The sequence below is a fragment of the Phoenix dactylifera genome, chromosome 4, assembly GCF_051530095.1.
Source record: "Phoenix dactylifera cultivar Ajwa chromosome 4, Ajwa_hap1_PhDact_Kaust_v1.1, whole genome shotgun sequence".
NCBI lineage: Eukaryota > Viridiplantae > Streptophyta > Magnoliopsida > Arecales > Arecaceae > Phoenix > Phoenix dactylifera.
Window position 1 is genome coordinate 50,577,190 of NC_143193.1, and position 17,765 is coordinate 50,594,954.

General features: G+C 39.6%; 1 protein-coding gene across 1 annotated transcript; it reads right to left on the minus strand.

Moving 5' to 3' along the window:
* Position 1: 1 nt before the first annotated feature.
* On the minus strand, positions 2-17,765 carry LOC103701360 (RNA polymerase II transcriptional coactivator KIWI-like). Its single transcript, XM_008783396.5, has 4 exons — positions 17,502-17,765; positions 17,300-17,405; positions 524-546; positions 2-315 (listed from the first exon to the last, which is right to left on the minus strand). The coding sequence occupies exons 1-4, from the start codon at positions 17,622-17,624 to the stop codon at positions 256-258; spliced, it is 312 nt and encodes a 103-aa protein (XP_008781618.4). The 5' UTR covers positions 17,625-17,765; the 3' UTR covers positions 2-255.

Genomic DNA, 17,765 nt, shown 5'->3' on the forward strand with positions numbered 1-17,765 from the left:
AGAACACAAAAACATATTCTGCTACCTGCTTCATAGACTTCTAGCTCTAGGTAACTAGAAATAGGTTAATCTAAAGTATTACAAGTCTTATACGCACCAAAAGGAAGCAGTATTTGGTTAGTTAAAATAAACAGGGATAATTAAGTAGAGATGTCATACTTGGCACCTTAATTACAAAGCGAGGTTGATCAAAACGTTATAAGAGAAAAAGTTGCATCACCAGCGGTCCAGCATCTTCTTCAAAGCTGATTCAGACTACGAATTTTCCTTTACTGCCTCATCAATTTCCTCAATATGGTCCCGCAGCACTTTCCACTTCATATGAGAGAAGAAAGGGTTAGCAGTAACTGGAAACAGCATACAATTAGACAGGAACTGAAACTCTCAAATTAAGGATATCCCAAAACAAAAGTATGGATACGTTTTTTGGTGGAAGAAAATGATGGGGCAAAGGAAAAGGGTACAAACGTTAGTAGTTAGCACCATAGCAAGAAAAAGGAAATGATAATAAAGAAACACATACCTGATCCAAGGGAAGCGAGATGCCTGAAAGGAAGGAAGCAGAATGTTACAATATGGAAGCACTTAAATACAAAACTTCGTTACGATTTAAGAATTAGAACATTTATCACCAGGTAAAGATCGTAAACTTGGTTGACACTCATAATCCTACATAAAATAAAATAATTTGAAAAACCTCAGAAAGACTTGAATTTTTCATCAAACCTCCTTGTTTCCAAGTTTATCCCAACTGATTCAACAAACCAAATCACTCTTTGGTTCATAACAACTTCACAATTAATTTAATACTTTTTCCATGAGTTCTCAGATAATTTTTTCCGAGGTTTATTAGATTTAGCTCTCCATCAAAAATTTCATTAGTTTTTAATTAATCTACAAAATTATTTTTTAACCTGTGACAATTTCCCTTCTTTCCCTATCTCAACCAAAATACTATCCACTGTCCCCCCCTGGGAATCAATTCTGAAACCGCACACTGTAGATATGCTCATAACTAGTTGTGATTTGAACCAGAAGATTGATGGCCAGAAACTGACAAGCTACTATTACAAAATCTAATGGGCTAATTAAATATCAAAAAATGCAATATATTTGGTATATTAGGCGAGTGCAATTTCCTGATACAAGGGTAAAGTGTGGACCCAATACTTCACACTTTCAAGCATGAAGGGTGGTAAATATGAATTGTAAGGAATTTCATGAGAAGATGATCCTAGAGTTTTTCCCCAACGAGCTCATTTGTTGTCATGCTTTCTTTGCTTCATATTAATTAAGCAGAAGAGGCTCCAATATGTGGTCAAGTTGAAAGAGGAGTTGTTCATATGTCAAGGACTCCAGCAAGAGGCCAATAGATCTTGCAAGGAAAAATATCCACAAGGGTTGTAAAGGAGCTTTTATGGAAAGCCTCCTACCAACAACCTACTCTTAGTAATTGAGCCTCCAATTCCATAAGTTATATCAGATGGACAAATGTACCACAATATACAAGAGGTTCCTTTTATCTGGTTACATGGTTGAGTACTCTGATACAATAACCATCATGGCATTTATGTATCATGCAGGGTATTACACCAAGCTCATGTGCCAGGATGATTGAGTGACCTAGTCAGTTTTGGAGATGCACTACCAGTTATATCCCTGAAATCCTAGTCAGAAGGTTGTATTATTTTTTTTCTATTTCATTATGGCAAACAGGATTTTTTGTGGATGTAGATGAAACTCCTCTTCAATTGAAGGTTTGTGAGAAGACCATAAATCAGCCTGCATAAGCTGTTCATTTGTCATTTTTATATTTTATTAAAAATAATATCACGTGAAATGATAAGACTTTACCATTCTAGGTCAAGAAACTTTTGGCTTTACCTTTTGCATTTTGTTTTACAAATCCTAAAGGCCTCAGGATGCTATTAGATAGGCCAGTTGTCCAAGTTACACAGGGAATCTGGCTGCGGTTTTGCATGGTTGTCTATATTTATTGCACCCACAGCTTGTCAAGACCTTTGATTGTATCCTTCCACTCTGCATTTTTTTCCATTCCCTTGCTTAAAATTTTGCCACATTTCTCAACTCAACCTCAACAGACCTACCCCTCCCCCAACCCCCCACGCCCCCGCACAACACACACACACACACACACAAAAAAAAAAAAATGCGCGTGCACAAAAAGAAAGAAAGAAAAGAAACCTTTCTTTTTCCTCAAGAAACAGGAGGAAGATAATGGACAATGGGTAGTAAAAAAACCTCTCCCCCAAGAATAAATTCTTCCACATTTCCACACTCCAATAGCCATAACCATGTAATGCACAAGCACGAGAGTTTAAGCTACAATTGTCCAATCTCCTACTTAATCATAACACTACTAACATGGTACTTCCACCATCTAGGCTCTACAATAAAGACACTAATATACCACGAGCCAGTACTCTTGATTAATGTCATTTCTTTTTTCTCTTTTTCTTTAGTTACAAAGTCTTAATTGAAGTTAAGAGCCTGTCAATATAGAAATAGATATTTAGGATGCTAAAAGTATCTTACTGTTAACCCCCTAATGGATTTTGATGAATACAAAACACTAGAGTAAAATTCCATTATATCTTAACAATTCAATTGAGAAATTCATGTGTTTTATTTAGAATATTGTTAAGAAATGTCTAGGCAAGTTCCCATAATTTTTATGAATTTATTGAAGAATATTTTGAGCTAAAGAAAAAGTTCAGGGACAGCCGAGACGTCTCCTGATAGTTTCAGAGACGTCTCTGGCACAAGCAGGAAGAACTGGCACACTTGGAGACGTCCCCGGCTCCTGTCGAGTCGTCCCCGCGTTAGCGGAGTCGACTCTCTCAGTAGCGGAGTCGACTCTCTCAGTGGCGGCAGAAAGACGCTTTTCAAGGGATATGCGCGAGACGTCCCCGCTATACGCGGAGTCGTCCCCGCAAGCAAAAAGGAGACTTCCCGAGTCGTCCCTAAGATGGCGGAGACGGCTCTCTCAGGGTTTTCCAGAGAATGGTTTTTTCGGTGATAAGGAAGCGAAGTCGACCCTGAGAAAGCGGAGTCGTCCCCACGCATAAAGTGCAGACAAGCGGAGACGTCCCCTGAAAGAGCGGAGTCGACTCTCTCAGGAAATTCCAGAGGACATGATTTTCGGAGATAAAGAAGCGGAGTCGTCCCCAAAGCAGCGGAGTCGTCCCCACTCAAAAAGCGCTAACACGCCGAGACGTCCCCGTAAAGTGCCGAGTCGACCCCAGATAAAGTAAAAAGTAAAATCCTATAGGCGAGACGTCTCTCGTTGTAGCGGAGACGTCCCCGGAGCGCCTGGGACGCGACTGACAGCTTTTCAGGTTTGATTTGAATTTCAAATCTTCTCTACTTTATCTCTAACGGCTATATTTGCTTTTTGGGCTATAAAAGGGAGCTCTTAAGTGCTTCTCAACAACTCTTAACCAACCAAAAGCAAAATCATTCAAGAGAGAAGTTAGAAAGAAAAGCTCAAGGGAGTGAGTGCATTCAAGAAAGGAAATCAAGGGCTTACAAGTCTCCCAAGCGATTTCAAGCTCAACCACTCTCGTGTGCTCGGGATTCAAAGCTCACACCCAACCCTACGCGTCCCACATCGGAAGAATCAACATCTCCCACGCTTCCAACGGCAAAAAGATTCTTCCGGGTTTCATTGTTCATAAGTGCTATATTTGCTTTCTAGAGCTTTTATATCCTTTTGTACACTCTTTTATTGTGGTGCTTGTTCCAGTCAAGGGACTTGGAACAAGGGAAAGGGCGTCCCAAGCCTAAGAGAAATTGGGGGTTTTGGGTTTGTTGTGAGCCCGGTGTAAAACAACGAGTTGGGTAGTGAACTCGCAAAACTACCGTACTGTAATCTTGGATTATAGTGGAAATTCCCAAGGCGCTTTGGGGAGTGGATGTAGGAGCGGTGAAGGCTCCGAACCACTATAAAACCGTGTGTTTGTGGTTGTCTCTTCTTATCGCTTTATCTTTGCTTTAGTTCATATATTTGTGTGTTTTATTTTTAAATTAGCCAAAAAGTTTTAAAACACCCAATTCACCCCCCTCTTGGGTGACCATCTCTGGGCAACAAGTGGTATCAGAGCCGGTGCTCTTATATTCCTTGAAAGACCTAACCGTCTTAGCCAAAGATCTAGATGGCAACACCCTTTAACAATGTTCCAGCCGAGGGGCAAGCAACCAATAGACCTCCACTCTTCAATGGGACAAATTATACCTATTGGAAGACTAGAATGAGAATCTTCATTCAAGCACAAGACTATGCCTTGTGGAGGGTTATAGTCAAGGGACCACAAGAACCATCACATGTGGTCAATGGCATTCGAGTTCCCAAACCTGAGGAGGATTGGGATGAGAATGATGATAGGATGGCTCAACTCAATTCTAGAGCCATGAACTCATTATTTTGTTCCTTAGATGTAAATGAGTTTAATAGAGTCTCCACATGTACTTCCGCTAAGGAAATATGGGATAGGCTTGAAGTTACCCACGAGGGTACAAATCAAGTCAAAGAGTCCAAAGTGAACATTCTAGTTCACAAGTATGAATTGTTTAAGATGGAACCTAGTGAAACCATCACATGCATGTTTACACGTTTTACCGAAATTATTAATGGCCTAAAAAGCTTGGGCAAATCTTACACTAACCCCGAACTTGTGAGTAAAATTCTCAGGTTACTGCCAAAAGCATGAGAAGCAAAGGTCACGGTGATTGTAGAAGCCAAAGACCTCAACACCTTGGGGCTAGAACAACTCTTGGGCTCATTGATGACGCATGAGCTCACGATGAAGCAGCATGAAGAAGAGCTGCCAAAGAAAAGGACAATCGCACTCAAGGCCACCTCAAATGTATGTGAAGAAGAGAGCAGTGAGAGTGAAGAAGAAAGTCAAGATGAGGACTTGGGTTTGATAGTAAGGAAATTTAAAAAATTCATGAGAAGAAAGAAGCACTTTGGAAAGAAGAAGAAGAAGGCATTGAAGGCAACATGGGATGATAGTGACACATCATCCTCCGAAGAAGAGAAGGAAGAGACCGCCAATCTATGCTTCATGGCGTTCGAAGATGACGAGGTATGTCAAAACCCAACTATAAATTTTACTTTAGAAGAATTATATGATGCTTTTCAAGAACTTATGGGTGATTGTAGTATGTTGGGAGCAAAGAATAAAGAATTAAAAGCCTCCAATCAAAAACTAAAGGAAAACATTGAAAACCTATTAATTGAGAAGGAGAGCGTCAAAAATATGAACACTACTAACCTAGAAATCGAAAATTCAAGGCTTAGCACTGAAAATGTAAAGGCAAAAACACTAATCAAGGAATTAAATCTAAAAGTAAATTCCCTACTCAAGAATAATACCTCACTTGCGCAAACTGTTGAATCTCTTAAAAAGGATATGGAAGAACTAGTTAAAGAAAATGTGAATCTTAAGAATGAGATACATAAGTACAAGCCAATTGTTGAAAAATTCACACAAAGCTCTGAAAAATTAAATCTTATTCTTTCAAATCAAAGAGCTGTTTTCAATAAAGCCGGATTAGGATATAAAACTAATAAGCAACAAAAGTATCTAAAGAATTTCTTTGTAAAAGCAAAAGATGTAAAAACTGAAAAAACAACATGCTTTCTTTGTGGAAAGATTGGACATAAAGCCTACTCTTGTATTCAAAGAAAAATCCAAACTAACAAGAGTACATTTGTAAAAGCTAAAAACATAACTAAAATATGGGTGCCTAAAGGAACCAACTACACTAACCACGAAGGACCCAAGAAAACTTGGGTACCTAAGAGCTTCACATGATCATTTTGCAGGTATGCCTTGCAGCCGGAAATAAAAGGAGAATGTGGTATCTTGATAGTGGCTGCTCAAGGCATATGACCGGTGACAAGAGTCTCTTCGTCACCTTGGAATCGAAAGAAGGAGGGTTAGTCACATTTGGAGACAATGCTAAAGGCCGAATTATTGGTGTTGGTAAAATCTCCATATCACCCTCCTCATTTATTGATAATGTATTGTTGGTTAATGGACTAAAACATAATTTGTTAAGTATAAGTCAATTTTGTGACAAGGAATTTAAAGTATCATTTGAATCATCACTATGCATAATTAGTAGTCCATTTGACAATGAGGTCATACTCACAGGACATAGGCATGGAAATGTTTACATGGTAGATCTTGATGATCTCACCATGAAGGATGGCCAATGTCTTGTAGCTATGAATCCCAAAGTCAATGAGACTAGTTGGTTATGGCATCGTAGGTTAGGGCATGCTAGCATGGATTTAATTTCTAAATTGATTACAAAGGATCTAGTCAAAGGACTACCGAAAATAGACTTTGAAAAGAATAAAATTTGTGCGGCATGTCAATTAGGGAAACAAACAAGAAGTTCTTTCAAGTCTAAGAACATAGTCTCAACATCAAAACCCTTAGAACTAATTCACATGGATTTGTTTGGACCCACTAGAACTGCTAGTCTAGGGGGTAAGAAATTTGGTCTTGTCATTGTTGATGATTTTTCACGTTTTACATGGGTTTCATTTCTTGCACACAAAGATGAGTCCTTTCCCGCTTTTATCAAGTTTCATAATAAGGTTTCAAATGAACTTAATCTTAAACTAAAAGCAATTAGGAGTGATCATGGTACCGAGTTTGAAAATCAACACTTTGAAAAGTTTTGTGACGAAAATGGTATCAATCACAACTTCTCGGCACCTAGGACACCCCAACAAAATGGGGTGGTAGAAAGGAAGAATCGCACACTAGCAGATATGGCTCGTACCATGTTGTGCGAATCGGATCTACCAAAGTATTTTTGGGCTGAAGCAATAAATACCTCATGTTATATTTTAAATCGTGCTTTAGTTAGATCCATCTTAAAGAAAACACCGTATGAATTGATGAAAGGTAAGAAACCAAATATAAGTTATTTTCATGTTTTCGGTTGTCGATGCTTTATTTTGAACAATGGAAAGGACAATCTCAGTAAATTTAGTGCTAAATCAGATGAGGGGATCTTCTTAGGTTATTCCTCATCTAGTAGAGCATACAGGGTCTTCAACAAGAGAACTCTCGTTGTTGAAGAATCCATTCATGTTGTGTTTGATGAAACTAATGGAGATTCTTCTAGAAAAGAAGAAGATGGTGATGCAGGTATACTTGAAGACGGGATCAAGGAATTCTCCATACAAGACAAACAACATGAGGATGAGATCAAAGAGGATACAAATCAGCAAGATGAAGAAGATCAACCTCCATCAAGAAATCAAGATCTTCCTAAAGAATGGAGGTATGCACATGGTCATCCAAAGGATCTAATCCTTGGTGATCCTTCACAAGGTATAAGAACTAGATCCTCTTTAAGAAACACTAGTAATTATCTTGCTTTCGTTTCACAAATAGAGCCTAAATCACTAGAAGAAGCTGAAAAGGATGATAATTGGATGAATGCTATGCAAGAGGAATTAAACCAATTCGAAAGAAATGAAGTTTGGACTCTAATGAAAAGACCCCCTAATGTTTCAATTATAGGCACCAAATGGGTATATAGAAATAAACTAGATGAAGATGGGATAGTAATAAGAAACAAAGCTAGGCTAGTGGCCAAAGGATATAATCAGGAGGAAGGAATAGATTTTGATGAAACTTTTGCTCCTGTTGCTAGGTTAGAGGCTATTAGACTGCTTTTAGCATATGCATGCTTCATGGATTTTAAACTCTATCAAATGGATGTAAAAAGTGCATTCTTAAATGGCTACATAATGGAGGAAGTTTATGTAGGACAACCTCCAGGTTTCGAAAATCACTTACATCCAGATTATGTGTATAAATTGCATAAAGCATTGTATGGACTTAAGCAAGCTCCTAGGGCATGGTATGAAAGATTAAGTAATTTCCTAATTGAGAACAAATTTAAGAGAGGAAATGTAGACAAAACCCTCTTTATTAAAAGAAAAGAAAATGACTTATTGCTTGTACAAATTTATGTGGATGACATAATTTTTGGTGCTACTAATGATAGTCTCTGTCAAGAGTTTGCCAAGCTTATGCAGGGAGAATTTGAAATGAGCATGATGGGTGAGCTCAACTTCTTCCTTGGGCTACAAATAAAACAATCAGAGGAAGGCATCTTCATCAGTCAGTCCAAATACATCAAGGAAATGCTGGAAAAATTCAAGATGAAGGATGCAAAGGAAATCAGCACACCCATGGGCTCAAGTTGCAAGCTTGACAAAGATGAAAAAGGTAAAAGTATAGACTGCAAATTGTACAGAGGTATGATAGGCTCTCTACTTTACCTTACTGCTAGTAGACCAGATATATTGTTCAGTGTTTGTGTGTGTGCTAGATACCAAGCATGTCCTAAGGAATCACACTTGCAAGCTGTTAAAAGAATTTTTAGATATCTAGTAGGGACATCTTATATAGGCTTATGGTATTCTAAACAATCTGATATAAATTTAACTGCTTATTCTGATGCTGATTTTGCTGGGTGCAAACTCGACAGAAAAAGCACAAGTGGCACTTGTCAATTCTTGGGTGCCAATTTGGTTTCTTGGTTTAGCAAGAAACAAAATTCAGTTGCCTTGTCCACAACTGAGGCTGAGTACATTGCAGCTGGAAGCTGTTGTGCCCAAGTTCTTTGGATTAAGCAACAACTTGAAGACTTCGGTATTAAAATGGACAATGTACCAATTAAGTGTGATAATACAAGTGCAATCAACTTAACAAAAAATTCTGTCCAACACTCTAAGTCAAAGCATATAGAGATTAGGCATCATTTTATTAGGGATCATGTGCTGAAAAATGATGTGATGATTGAATATGTATGTACTGAAAATCAATTAGCTGATATCTTTACAAAGCCCCTTTGTAAAGACAGATTCAATTTCTTAAGAAATGCTTTGAGCTTGTATGATCCTAGCAAATGAATTGAACTTGTATTGCATTGCTTTGCTACTCGAACTAGTAATCCACCTCAAGGCAAACATAAGTGAAAGCATGAATTCATCTAAACTAAATGACGAACTGGTTGACTTTCCGGAGGATGGTTACCCTCCCTTGGACTCTTCATGGAGATATTTTCAGAGCCTATTTCATAGGTATTCGAAATTTGGTCAAACGTTCCTTATTTCAATATTAATAATTCAAAAATCATTATCAAATTATTATAGGATGTATCATTGAGGGGGAGGATCACAAACAAATTCACTCTAAGTTTATCAAAAGAGATCATATTGATTGGGGTGATTAAACAAAAAAAGGGAGAAGATAGAATACAGTCTGAAATTTTTCAGTGCCGGAGACGTCTCTGGCAAATCGCAGAGACGTCCCCCCAAGCGGAGACGTCTCACCTTAGTCGCGGAGACGTCTCGGGGACCGAATGAGGCCTTTTTAAATAGGTCGAAATCGCTCGAGCCGACTCGAGCTTTCTCCCTCATTCCCGACCAAAACGGAAAGCCCTAGCCTCCATTTGCTCTCCACCTCAAATCCTAGCCTCCATTTGCCCTAAATCACAAACCCTAGCCTCCATTTGCCCTAAATCACAAACCCTAGCATCCATGGCACCAAAGAAAGCTAGGACGACCCGTGGGAAGCGACCTAGAGTAGCGGGCGACGGTGAGGAACGGCGGGAAGAACCCTCCGCACCTTCTCCTCCAGTTGCTCCGCCAACCACAACGATTTCCTGTGCAAATCGCACAGTCACAACCGGTAGGTACATAGATTTTGCATTTTTAGATCATGAGGGGTTCTCTATTGGAGAGAGACTCCGAGCCCAAGGGTGGGAGCATCTTTGCACCCTCAATACCTCGACCTACCCCGGCCTTGTTAGAGAAATGTTTAGTGATATGGCTTTAGGGGACTTAGGGTTCACCGCACATGTCCGAGGGACATTAGTAGAAATTAATGAGGACATCTTATCCACTGTTTTGCAAATCCCTAGGGACGGCGAGGCTCCAACCTCACATCCCCAAAGGAAAGTAGCTCTAAACTTAATTTTAGGAAGAGAGGACTGTGGCCCTCTTGATGTTGTCAACTCCCAGGACCTAAATGCAGAGATGAGACTCCTTTTAAGCATTGTCAACCGGGTCCTATTTCCTAAAACCGGTCGCTTCGATTTTGTTTCGGAGCGAGACTTAGTTATAATGCATCACATCCTACTAGGGATTCCTCTAAACCTTCCTAGACTCATGCTAAATTACATTGCCCTATGTCATAGGTATTCTAGATTTAGTATACCCTATGGCATGATCTTTACCTTAATCTTCAAACACTTCAAGGTTTCCATTCCATCAAATGAACCTGCAAAGCCCTTAAGAAACACCGACTATTACAATGAGGGCTCAATGAGAAGAATGGAATTTCACAAGATAGATGGGTCTTGGGTCAAGGTTCCAAAAAGAAAAGCACAAACCATAGAGGCTGAGATCCCACATCATGAGTCTGACCATCACTCTCCTCCACCTAGCAACATGGACATCCCTGATATTCCCTCCAGCTCAGCTGGACCTTCCACATCCATGCCACCACCTCCTCCAGTCAGTGGGCCCTCCTTCCTATCAGAGGAGCAGATGCACACCTTAGCATCTGTTATTTGTCAGCAGATGAGGGAGGAGATGAGATCCATGATGTCTGCAGAGCTGGCCCCCATCAGACAAGAGCTGCAGGAAATTAAGGCTCAAATTGAAGCCCAAGAGCAACAAATAGTTGGGGTGGGTACCACCCAAACCTGCAGATCATTAGAGCTCAAGGACAGCTTGAAGGCCATTTCCAAGAGCCTCAAAGAGTTGACAAAGCCAGATGGCAATGTGGGCACCTTAGTTGCCCAACTTAGAGGCAGAATTGAGATGGCAACCTTAGAGTTTGAAGCACTTGTGGCAGGTTTCCACAAGTCAAAGGGAGATCACTTTAAGACCCTCATGGATTCTATCAATGGTTTCATAGATGCAGCCTGTAAGGCTTATGCACAAAGTACAACTGGTAGGCCCCATGAGCAACGACGCCGATGATGGATATCCTGTAGGATCTTCTTTTTGTAAATCCTAGGCCATTTTGAAACACTTTTGTATTAGAAATCAATACTTGTAATGATTTCTTCTTTTGACTATGTACTGACTTCAAAGATCTACAATGACATATGAATGAATACAATTTCTTTTGAAAACCTTGTGTACATTGCCAATTCTGTGTATGTGTTTCTGTGATTGTGTATGTGATTGTGTGATATGCCATAAAAATCCTACCACAAACCTTGAGTATTCAAATTTGATACAAAGAAACAATGCACATAAAACAGGGGGAGCACACCTTGAATATGCTGAATTTTACTAAAAAGGATAATTTGTCCCCTTCATGTTGATGACAAAAAGGGGGAGTAGATATTTGAATATTGAAAGGGGGAGTAGAAATTAGATATTGTATATTGAAAGGGGGAGTAGACATGGATATTGAATATGGAATGCAAATTTTTTAATCATACTCCAAAGTTGATTTAGAAAAGATAAAATTGAAGAATATTGATTTTAAGATAATTGCCCTTCTGGAAAAGAAAGGGAGAGTCAAAAAGAATCTAGCTTTCAATTATCTTCAGCATCAATATTTCATTCTAACTTGATTCAAATTCAATTCATATGATAAAATCATTTAAGAACTATAAAGATCAATCTTATGCACAAGGAAAGAACTGAAAATTGAATATTTTGAGTGATGCACATTGTATCTAGTTCAAATCAAAACATTATACTTGTATATCTGATCAATACTGTGTATATGTTTAAATTTCAAATTTTGCATATACTCAGTGTTTTGTCATCATCAAAAAGGGGGAGATTGTTAACCCCCTAATGGATTTTGATGAATACAAAACACTAGAGTAAAATTCCATTATATCTTAACAATTCAATTGAGAAATTCATGTGTTTTATTTAGAATATTGTTAAGAAATGTCTAGGCAAGTTCCCATAATTTTTATGAATTTATTGAAGAATATTTTGAGCTAAAGAAAAAGTTCAAGGACAGCCGAGATGTCTCCTGATAGTTTCAGAGACGTCTCTGGCACAAGCAGGAAGAACTGGCACACTTGGAGACGTCCCCGGCTCCTGTCGAGTCGTCCCCGCGTTAGCGGAGTCGACTCTCTCAGTAGCGGAGTCGACTCTCTCAGTGGCGGCAGAAAGACGCTTTTCAAGGGATATGCGCGAGACGTCCCCGCTATACGCGGAGTCGTCCCCGCAAGCAAAAAGGAGACTTCCCGAGTCGTCCCTAAGATGGCGGAGACGGCTCTCTCAGGATTTTCCAGAGAATGGTTTTTTCGGTGATAAGGAAGCGGAGTCGACCCTGAGAAAGCGGAGTCGTCCCCACGCATAAAGTGCAGACAAGCGGAGACGTCCCCTGAAAGAGCGGAGTCGACTCTCTCAGGGAATTCCAGAGGACATGATTTTCGGAGATAAAGAAGCGGAGTCGTCCCCAAAGCAGCGGAGTCGTCCCCACTCAAAAAGCGCTAACACGCCGAGACGTTCCCGTAAAGTGCCGAGTCGACCCCAGATAAAGTAAAAAGTAAAATCCTATAGGCGAGACGTCTCTCGTTGTAGCGGAGACGTCCCCGGAGCGCCTGGGACGCGACTGACAGCTTTTCAGGTTTGATTTGAATTTCAAATCTTCTCTACTTTATCTCTAACGGCTATATTTGCTTTTTGGGCTATAAAAGGGAGCTCTTAAGTGCTTCTCAACAACTCTTAACCAACCAAAAGCAAAATCATTCAAGAGAGAAGTTAGAAAGAAAAGCTCAAGGGAGTGAGTGCATTCAAGAAAGGAAATCAAGGGCTTACAAGTCTCCCAAGCGATTTCAAGCTCAACCACTCTCGTGTGCTCGGGATTCAAAGCTCACACCCAACCCTACGCGTCCCACATCGGAAGAATCAACATCTCCCACGCTTCCAACGGCAAAAAGATTCTTCCAGATTTCATTGTTCATAAGTGCTATATTTGCTTTCTAGAGCTTTTATATCCTTTTGTACACTCTTTTATTGTGGTGCTTGTTCCAGTCAAGGGACTTGGAACAAGGGAAAGGGCGTCCCAAGCCTAAGAGAAATTGGGGGTTTTGGGTTTGTTGTGAGCCCGGTGTAAAACAACGAGTTGGGTAGTGAACTCGCAAAACTACCGTACTGTAATCTTGGATTATAGTGGAAATTCCCAAGGCGCTTTGGGGAGTGGATGTAGGAGCGGTGAAGGCTCCGAACCACTATAAAACCGTGTGTTTGTGGTTGTCTCTTCTTATCGCTTTATCTTTGCTTTAGTTCATATATTTGTGTGTTTTATTTTTAAATTAGCCAAAAAATTTTAAAACACCCAATTCACCCCCCTCTTGGGTGACCATCTCTGGGCAACACTTACCAAAAGACTGAAGGAAATCTCTCTAGATTCTTGCTACATACACCCACTTAATGTTAAATCTTCTATCTTTGCAAGCATCTTCCAAGAAGTGTAAGTCACTGTCACGTTTTTGAGAACTTAACTAAATATCATGTTAAAGGTGGGTTATGCCCTTCTTTTAGTAGCCAAAAAATCTATCTAAATGATTGTTTAAATAAAAAAAGGGAAAAAGTTTAAAAGAAAAAAACTTTAAAACAAACATATTAAGCGGGAACTCACTTCTTTAGTGAAACTGCAGGAATTTGATATATTATATAAGAAAGTATACAAAAGGGGCAGCCTAGCATACAAGACTCCCACCATTGAGAGGTCTAGGGAGGATCAAATGTATGCAGCCTTACTCTCGCATAAGGAGATGCTATTTTCGAGTTCCAAAATCATGAACTTCATGTCACAATGGAGCAACCATACTGTTGTGCCAAGACTCACCCTCATCATATGTAAGAAAGAATGTAAAACCCAAAAAAAAAATTGGAGTTCATAGCAACATGTGGACTACTAATGTTTAGAGTTTTAGCAAAAACTGAAAATGATAATAACCTTCCCTTATCAATCAAATAAGCATCTTAAGGCTAACCAGCAAAGAGGGGGGATTCTCTTTATACTACTAACCCATAGGGTCAGTAATCTTAGCTGAAACATGATAATACAAAAAGAACATCTCAAAGTTAATTAGGTAAGCTTTGAAAGAACATCAGCCCACCTCACAAAAATCTTCATTTTGGATAATCCGTCGTGTTAGCACCATCAATACAAATGAATATGATTAGGGACATTGAGTTTCAACCACATCAGAAGAACAAACATGGAAAAAATGTTTATGTAGCTTTATTTTATTTAAATCTTATGATCATCACATTACCAGAAAGATCAAAGCCCCTTAACAAGTACCTAGCAATGACACAAGAAATAGGTGAAAACAAGACTGGTACACGATAAGTACAAACCTATGATACCAATAACACATAACATAAAGAACAAGGGGAATAAGACATACAACAGTACAATAAGATCATTTATTATCATCTAGGGTAGCCACTAAAATTTACAAACTCCAGAAGTTTTGTAATTTCCTTGTACTTTGTGAAGATATGTTTACTCTCATAGGACAGTTCATCAGATCCTTGCAACTGACACTAACTTGAAGAACATGGAATGGATTTACTTACCCAGCTCAAATTCAAATGAATCCCAAAAGTAAAGATGGTGCAACATGCCTTTCCTCTTCTATTTTTGATGATACAAAGGAAGGCCCCAAAAGGAATTGTGCACAATTAAAAGCTGCCCCTAAGGTGCCTGCATTGCAAATAGGGGAATAGGCTCCCCATCGCTATCAGTCCAAGGATAGGGCAGGGAACAAGCTATATTGGTGACCACATCAGCAAGTTAATTCCCTTCACGAAATATGTGTGTCATATGGAGGGAAGTGATGTTGGAGCAGATACGAGCTGTTGGAAGTGATGTGGGAGCAGATCTGAGCTATGTCCCAGAGGAAAGGACAATTACCTGGGGACCTGTAAGCAATCCAGCATACCACCTTCATGGCACACATGCCCTTCCAGAATCCCATCCTGAACACTAATCAATAAATGCAACAGAAATATAAGGTGCATCTGGAAGTTGCTGCTCAAGACCTGATAGGTTTGTCAGGCAGTTCCATTCCCTAATAACGAGTCATTTTTCAAAGCTTAAATCCATAGCTTGACTATCCAAAAAACAACCGTGAGAGCATTGTTGGCAGATTAAGTATGAATTGCATCACCTTGACCCAAGACCATGTAAAAAATTAGAAAGGCACACCTCAAACCCAAAAAAAGGCACAACAAGAACCCCATTGCATGTTAATACTGTAGGACAGTAATGAAGCTAGGGACAGTACAACATAACTTGGTCATCAGCCAACCTAGAAAGATGAGAATTCATTTAGATTTCTGAAATATTGATCACCCAAGAAGAAGCGTATTTAACCAAGGCTATAGAAGAGCATTGGGATCATAAGGGTGATCCAGAGGCTACAAATTAAATGTGAACAACTAACCAAACAGATTTTAAAAAAAGAAGGGGCATTTTCCTTTTTCAACTCATGCATGTATCACAAAGAAAGAAGGCAAAGAGTGTGATCTTACTTAAAGAATAGCAGCAAGCCTTAGAAAATCTTTATGCCCTTAAGAGTTATGACAAAGTACCTGGCCTCAAATATTTCATCCATGACTATAGGAAGTCAGGAACAATACTGCCCCTTTCATGAATGTAGATAACATAAACTAATCCGCACAGCTCCAATGGGACAAGTCTCAACTCAAAGCAAAGAATGCAAATCTCCTAATAAGCAAAAGAGAAAGGCAATCACCCTATATTCCTACCATTTATCATAGATTTGACTATCTAACTTATCATCTTTATATCATTCAAATAGAAGAGATCAAAAGGTTTAGAATCTAAATTTTCAACCACTATATATGCTCGTTCTTGTAAATACACATAAATCAGTCTTTTTTAGATGTTGAATGTCATTACATGATTGAACTGAACTGCATGGAAGAACACACCAGTCCTAGGGATGTTGGATGTCCGCTGTAGACATTCCTTGTGCCATTTAAAAAACAAATGTAGCAGTGGTAATGACCTCTTGCTTTGCTAGGATGACCATAACTTCATATCCTATCCAATATGCAAGGCCACTCTTGTCACTTGACATGCTGGACATCCTAGCAGATGATTGAACAGCATGTGTATCCACAATTTTAAGAAAGTAGGTCTGGCGATGGTCTCCTACCCCATCAATGGCAGGTTCAAAATAAAATAACTAAAATTCAGTTGTCGTTGTCATTGTTGTTGTTATAAGCAAGCATAATTTGAATGAACATCCATTGTCTATGATAACGAGAATCGGATCCTAAATTTTGCAAAATAGATTATACATTGCCATGCAAAGGTTTGGCATGATTCCTTCCCCCACCAATAGCTCATCAATAAGAGAAGGTTGCAACCTTTACACTTTAGGACCATTATCAGACTAGCCATTTGCCTCATAACTTATGGTTCTGCTTTGATGGACTTGTGGACTGTCTAGAATCAATTCACCAAAGCCTTATGATACAAACCAATGTATACATTAAACGCATTTTCTGGGACATCTATTTTAGTATTTGTCCATCACCTTGACTTGGTTCTCTTCTACTGACATAAAGTCACTTTCCTGGCACTTGGAAAAGTTACAGCTAGTACCTTCAAGTGCTACACAAGGTAACTGTATCGGTACTTTGAAAGGGATATCCTGCAGGATATACAGACCCTATATTTACCTTCCCTATTCTTCAAATCCATTTGTTTGCCATATTATTTAACTAGTCCCTGATGCATTATTCTTGGTCACTCCAACCATCTTGTCTTCTTCCCTAATATTAAGACAAGATCCATTCTTCAGACATCCCTGAGGCAGGAAACTAACATATCCGCAATACCTTATAGATTTAATAAATCAATGCGGTTTTAGTTATTTCTTTCACTTTTTCAGCATTTCTCTCTTTGACTTTTCCAGCATACCCGCAGAGAAGAAATCTCAAACTATAGAAACCTCAGCCTTTTCCGAACAAGAAGGCATGGACACAGTTTACCTGGTTACTTTTCCAAGTGGTGCTTATGATATTGTTAACGTTATGACATAACATTCGAACCAAGATTCTGAAACTGGAGAACCCTAACTCCCCGCTCCCAATTAAAATGTCAAAGAATGCAACAGAAACAAACAAACCTAACAAAAAACCAACAACTTTTGGCTTTGGAACGAAAAAAAAAGAATCAAATAGAGAAAAGGGGAGAGAAAATACCTTTCCTTCCAGGGAGTTGCTTCCCGTCCTTGATGTAGAACTCTCTGATGTCCACCACGACCTTCCCCTGCCAGCTCCGCACCGAAACCCTCCTGTTCTTCGATATCTAAACCTCAAATCCACCCACTTCGTCCCATAAACGCACACGCCAACCGAGAGCTGAAATAAATGGAGCTAGAATTTTAGCAAGCGAAGATCAAACCTCACAGACGACGATGCCATCGTCATCGGATTCCGCCTTGGCGAGCTTCTTTGACGGTGGCGCTCCGTCGGAGTCCCCACCGGCGGACTCCTTGTCGTTCCTCTTCTTCCCCTTCTTCCACATCGCTCCACGTTCCTCCGCCCCTTCTTTTCTAGAACTCCCTCGGGGAATAGCAAGTGAAAGCGAGAGAAATAGAAGGTTTCTCGGAGGGCCGTATAGGCGGGCTTCGCTTTTCGGAGGGCGGAGGACGGAGAGCGTGGGCCG

Bases quoted from the DNA above. Each gene is read 5' to 3' on its own strand.
- LOC103701360 (XM_008783396.5), bottom strand. From the start codon at position 17,624: ATGTGGAAGAAGGGGAAGAAGAGGAACGACAAGGAGTCCGCCGGTGGG. The intron at 17,406-17,501 runs GTTTGATCTTCG...TTTGAGGTTTAG, and splicing joins ATGGCATCGTCGTCTGTGAG to ATATCGAAGAACAGGAGGGT. The intron at 547-17,299 runs GTATTTTCTCTC...CCTTCCTTTCAG, and splicing joins GCAACTCCCTGGAAGGAAAG to GCATCTCGCTTCCCTTGGAT.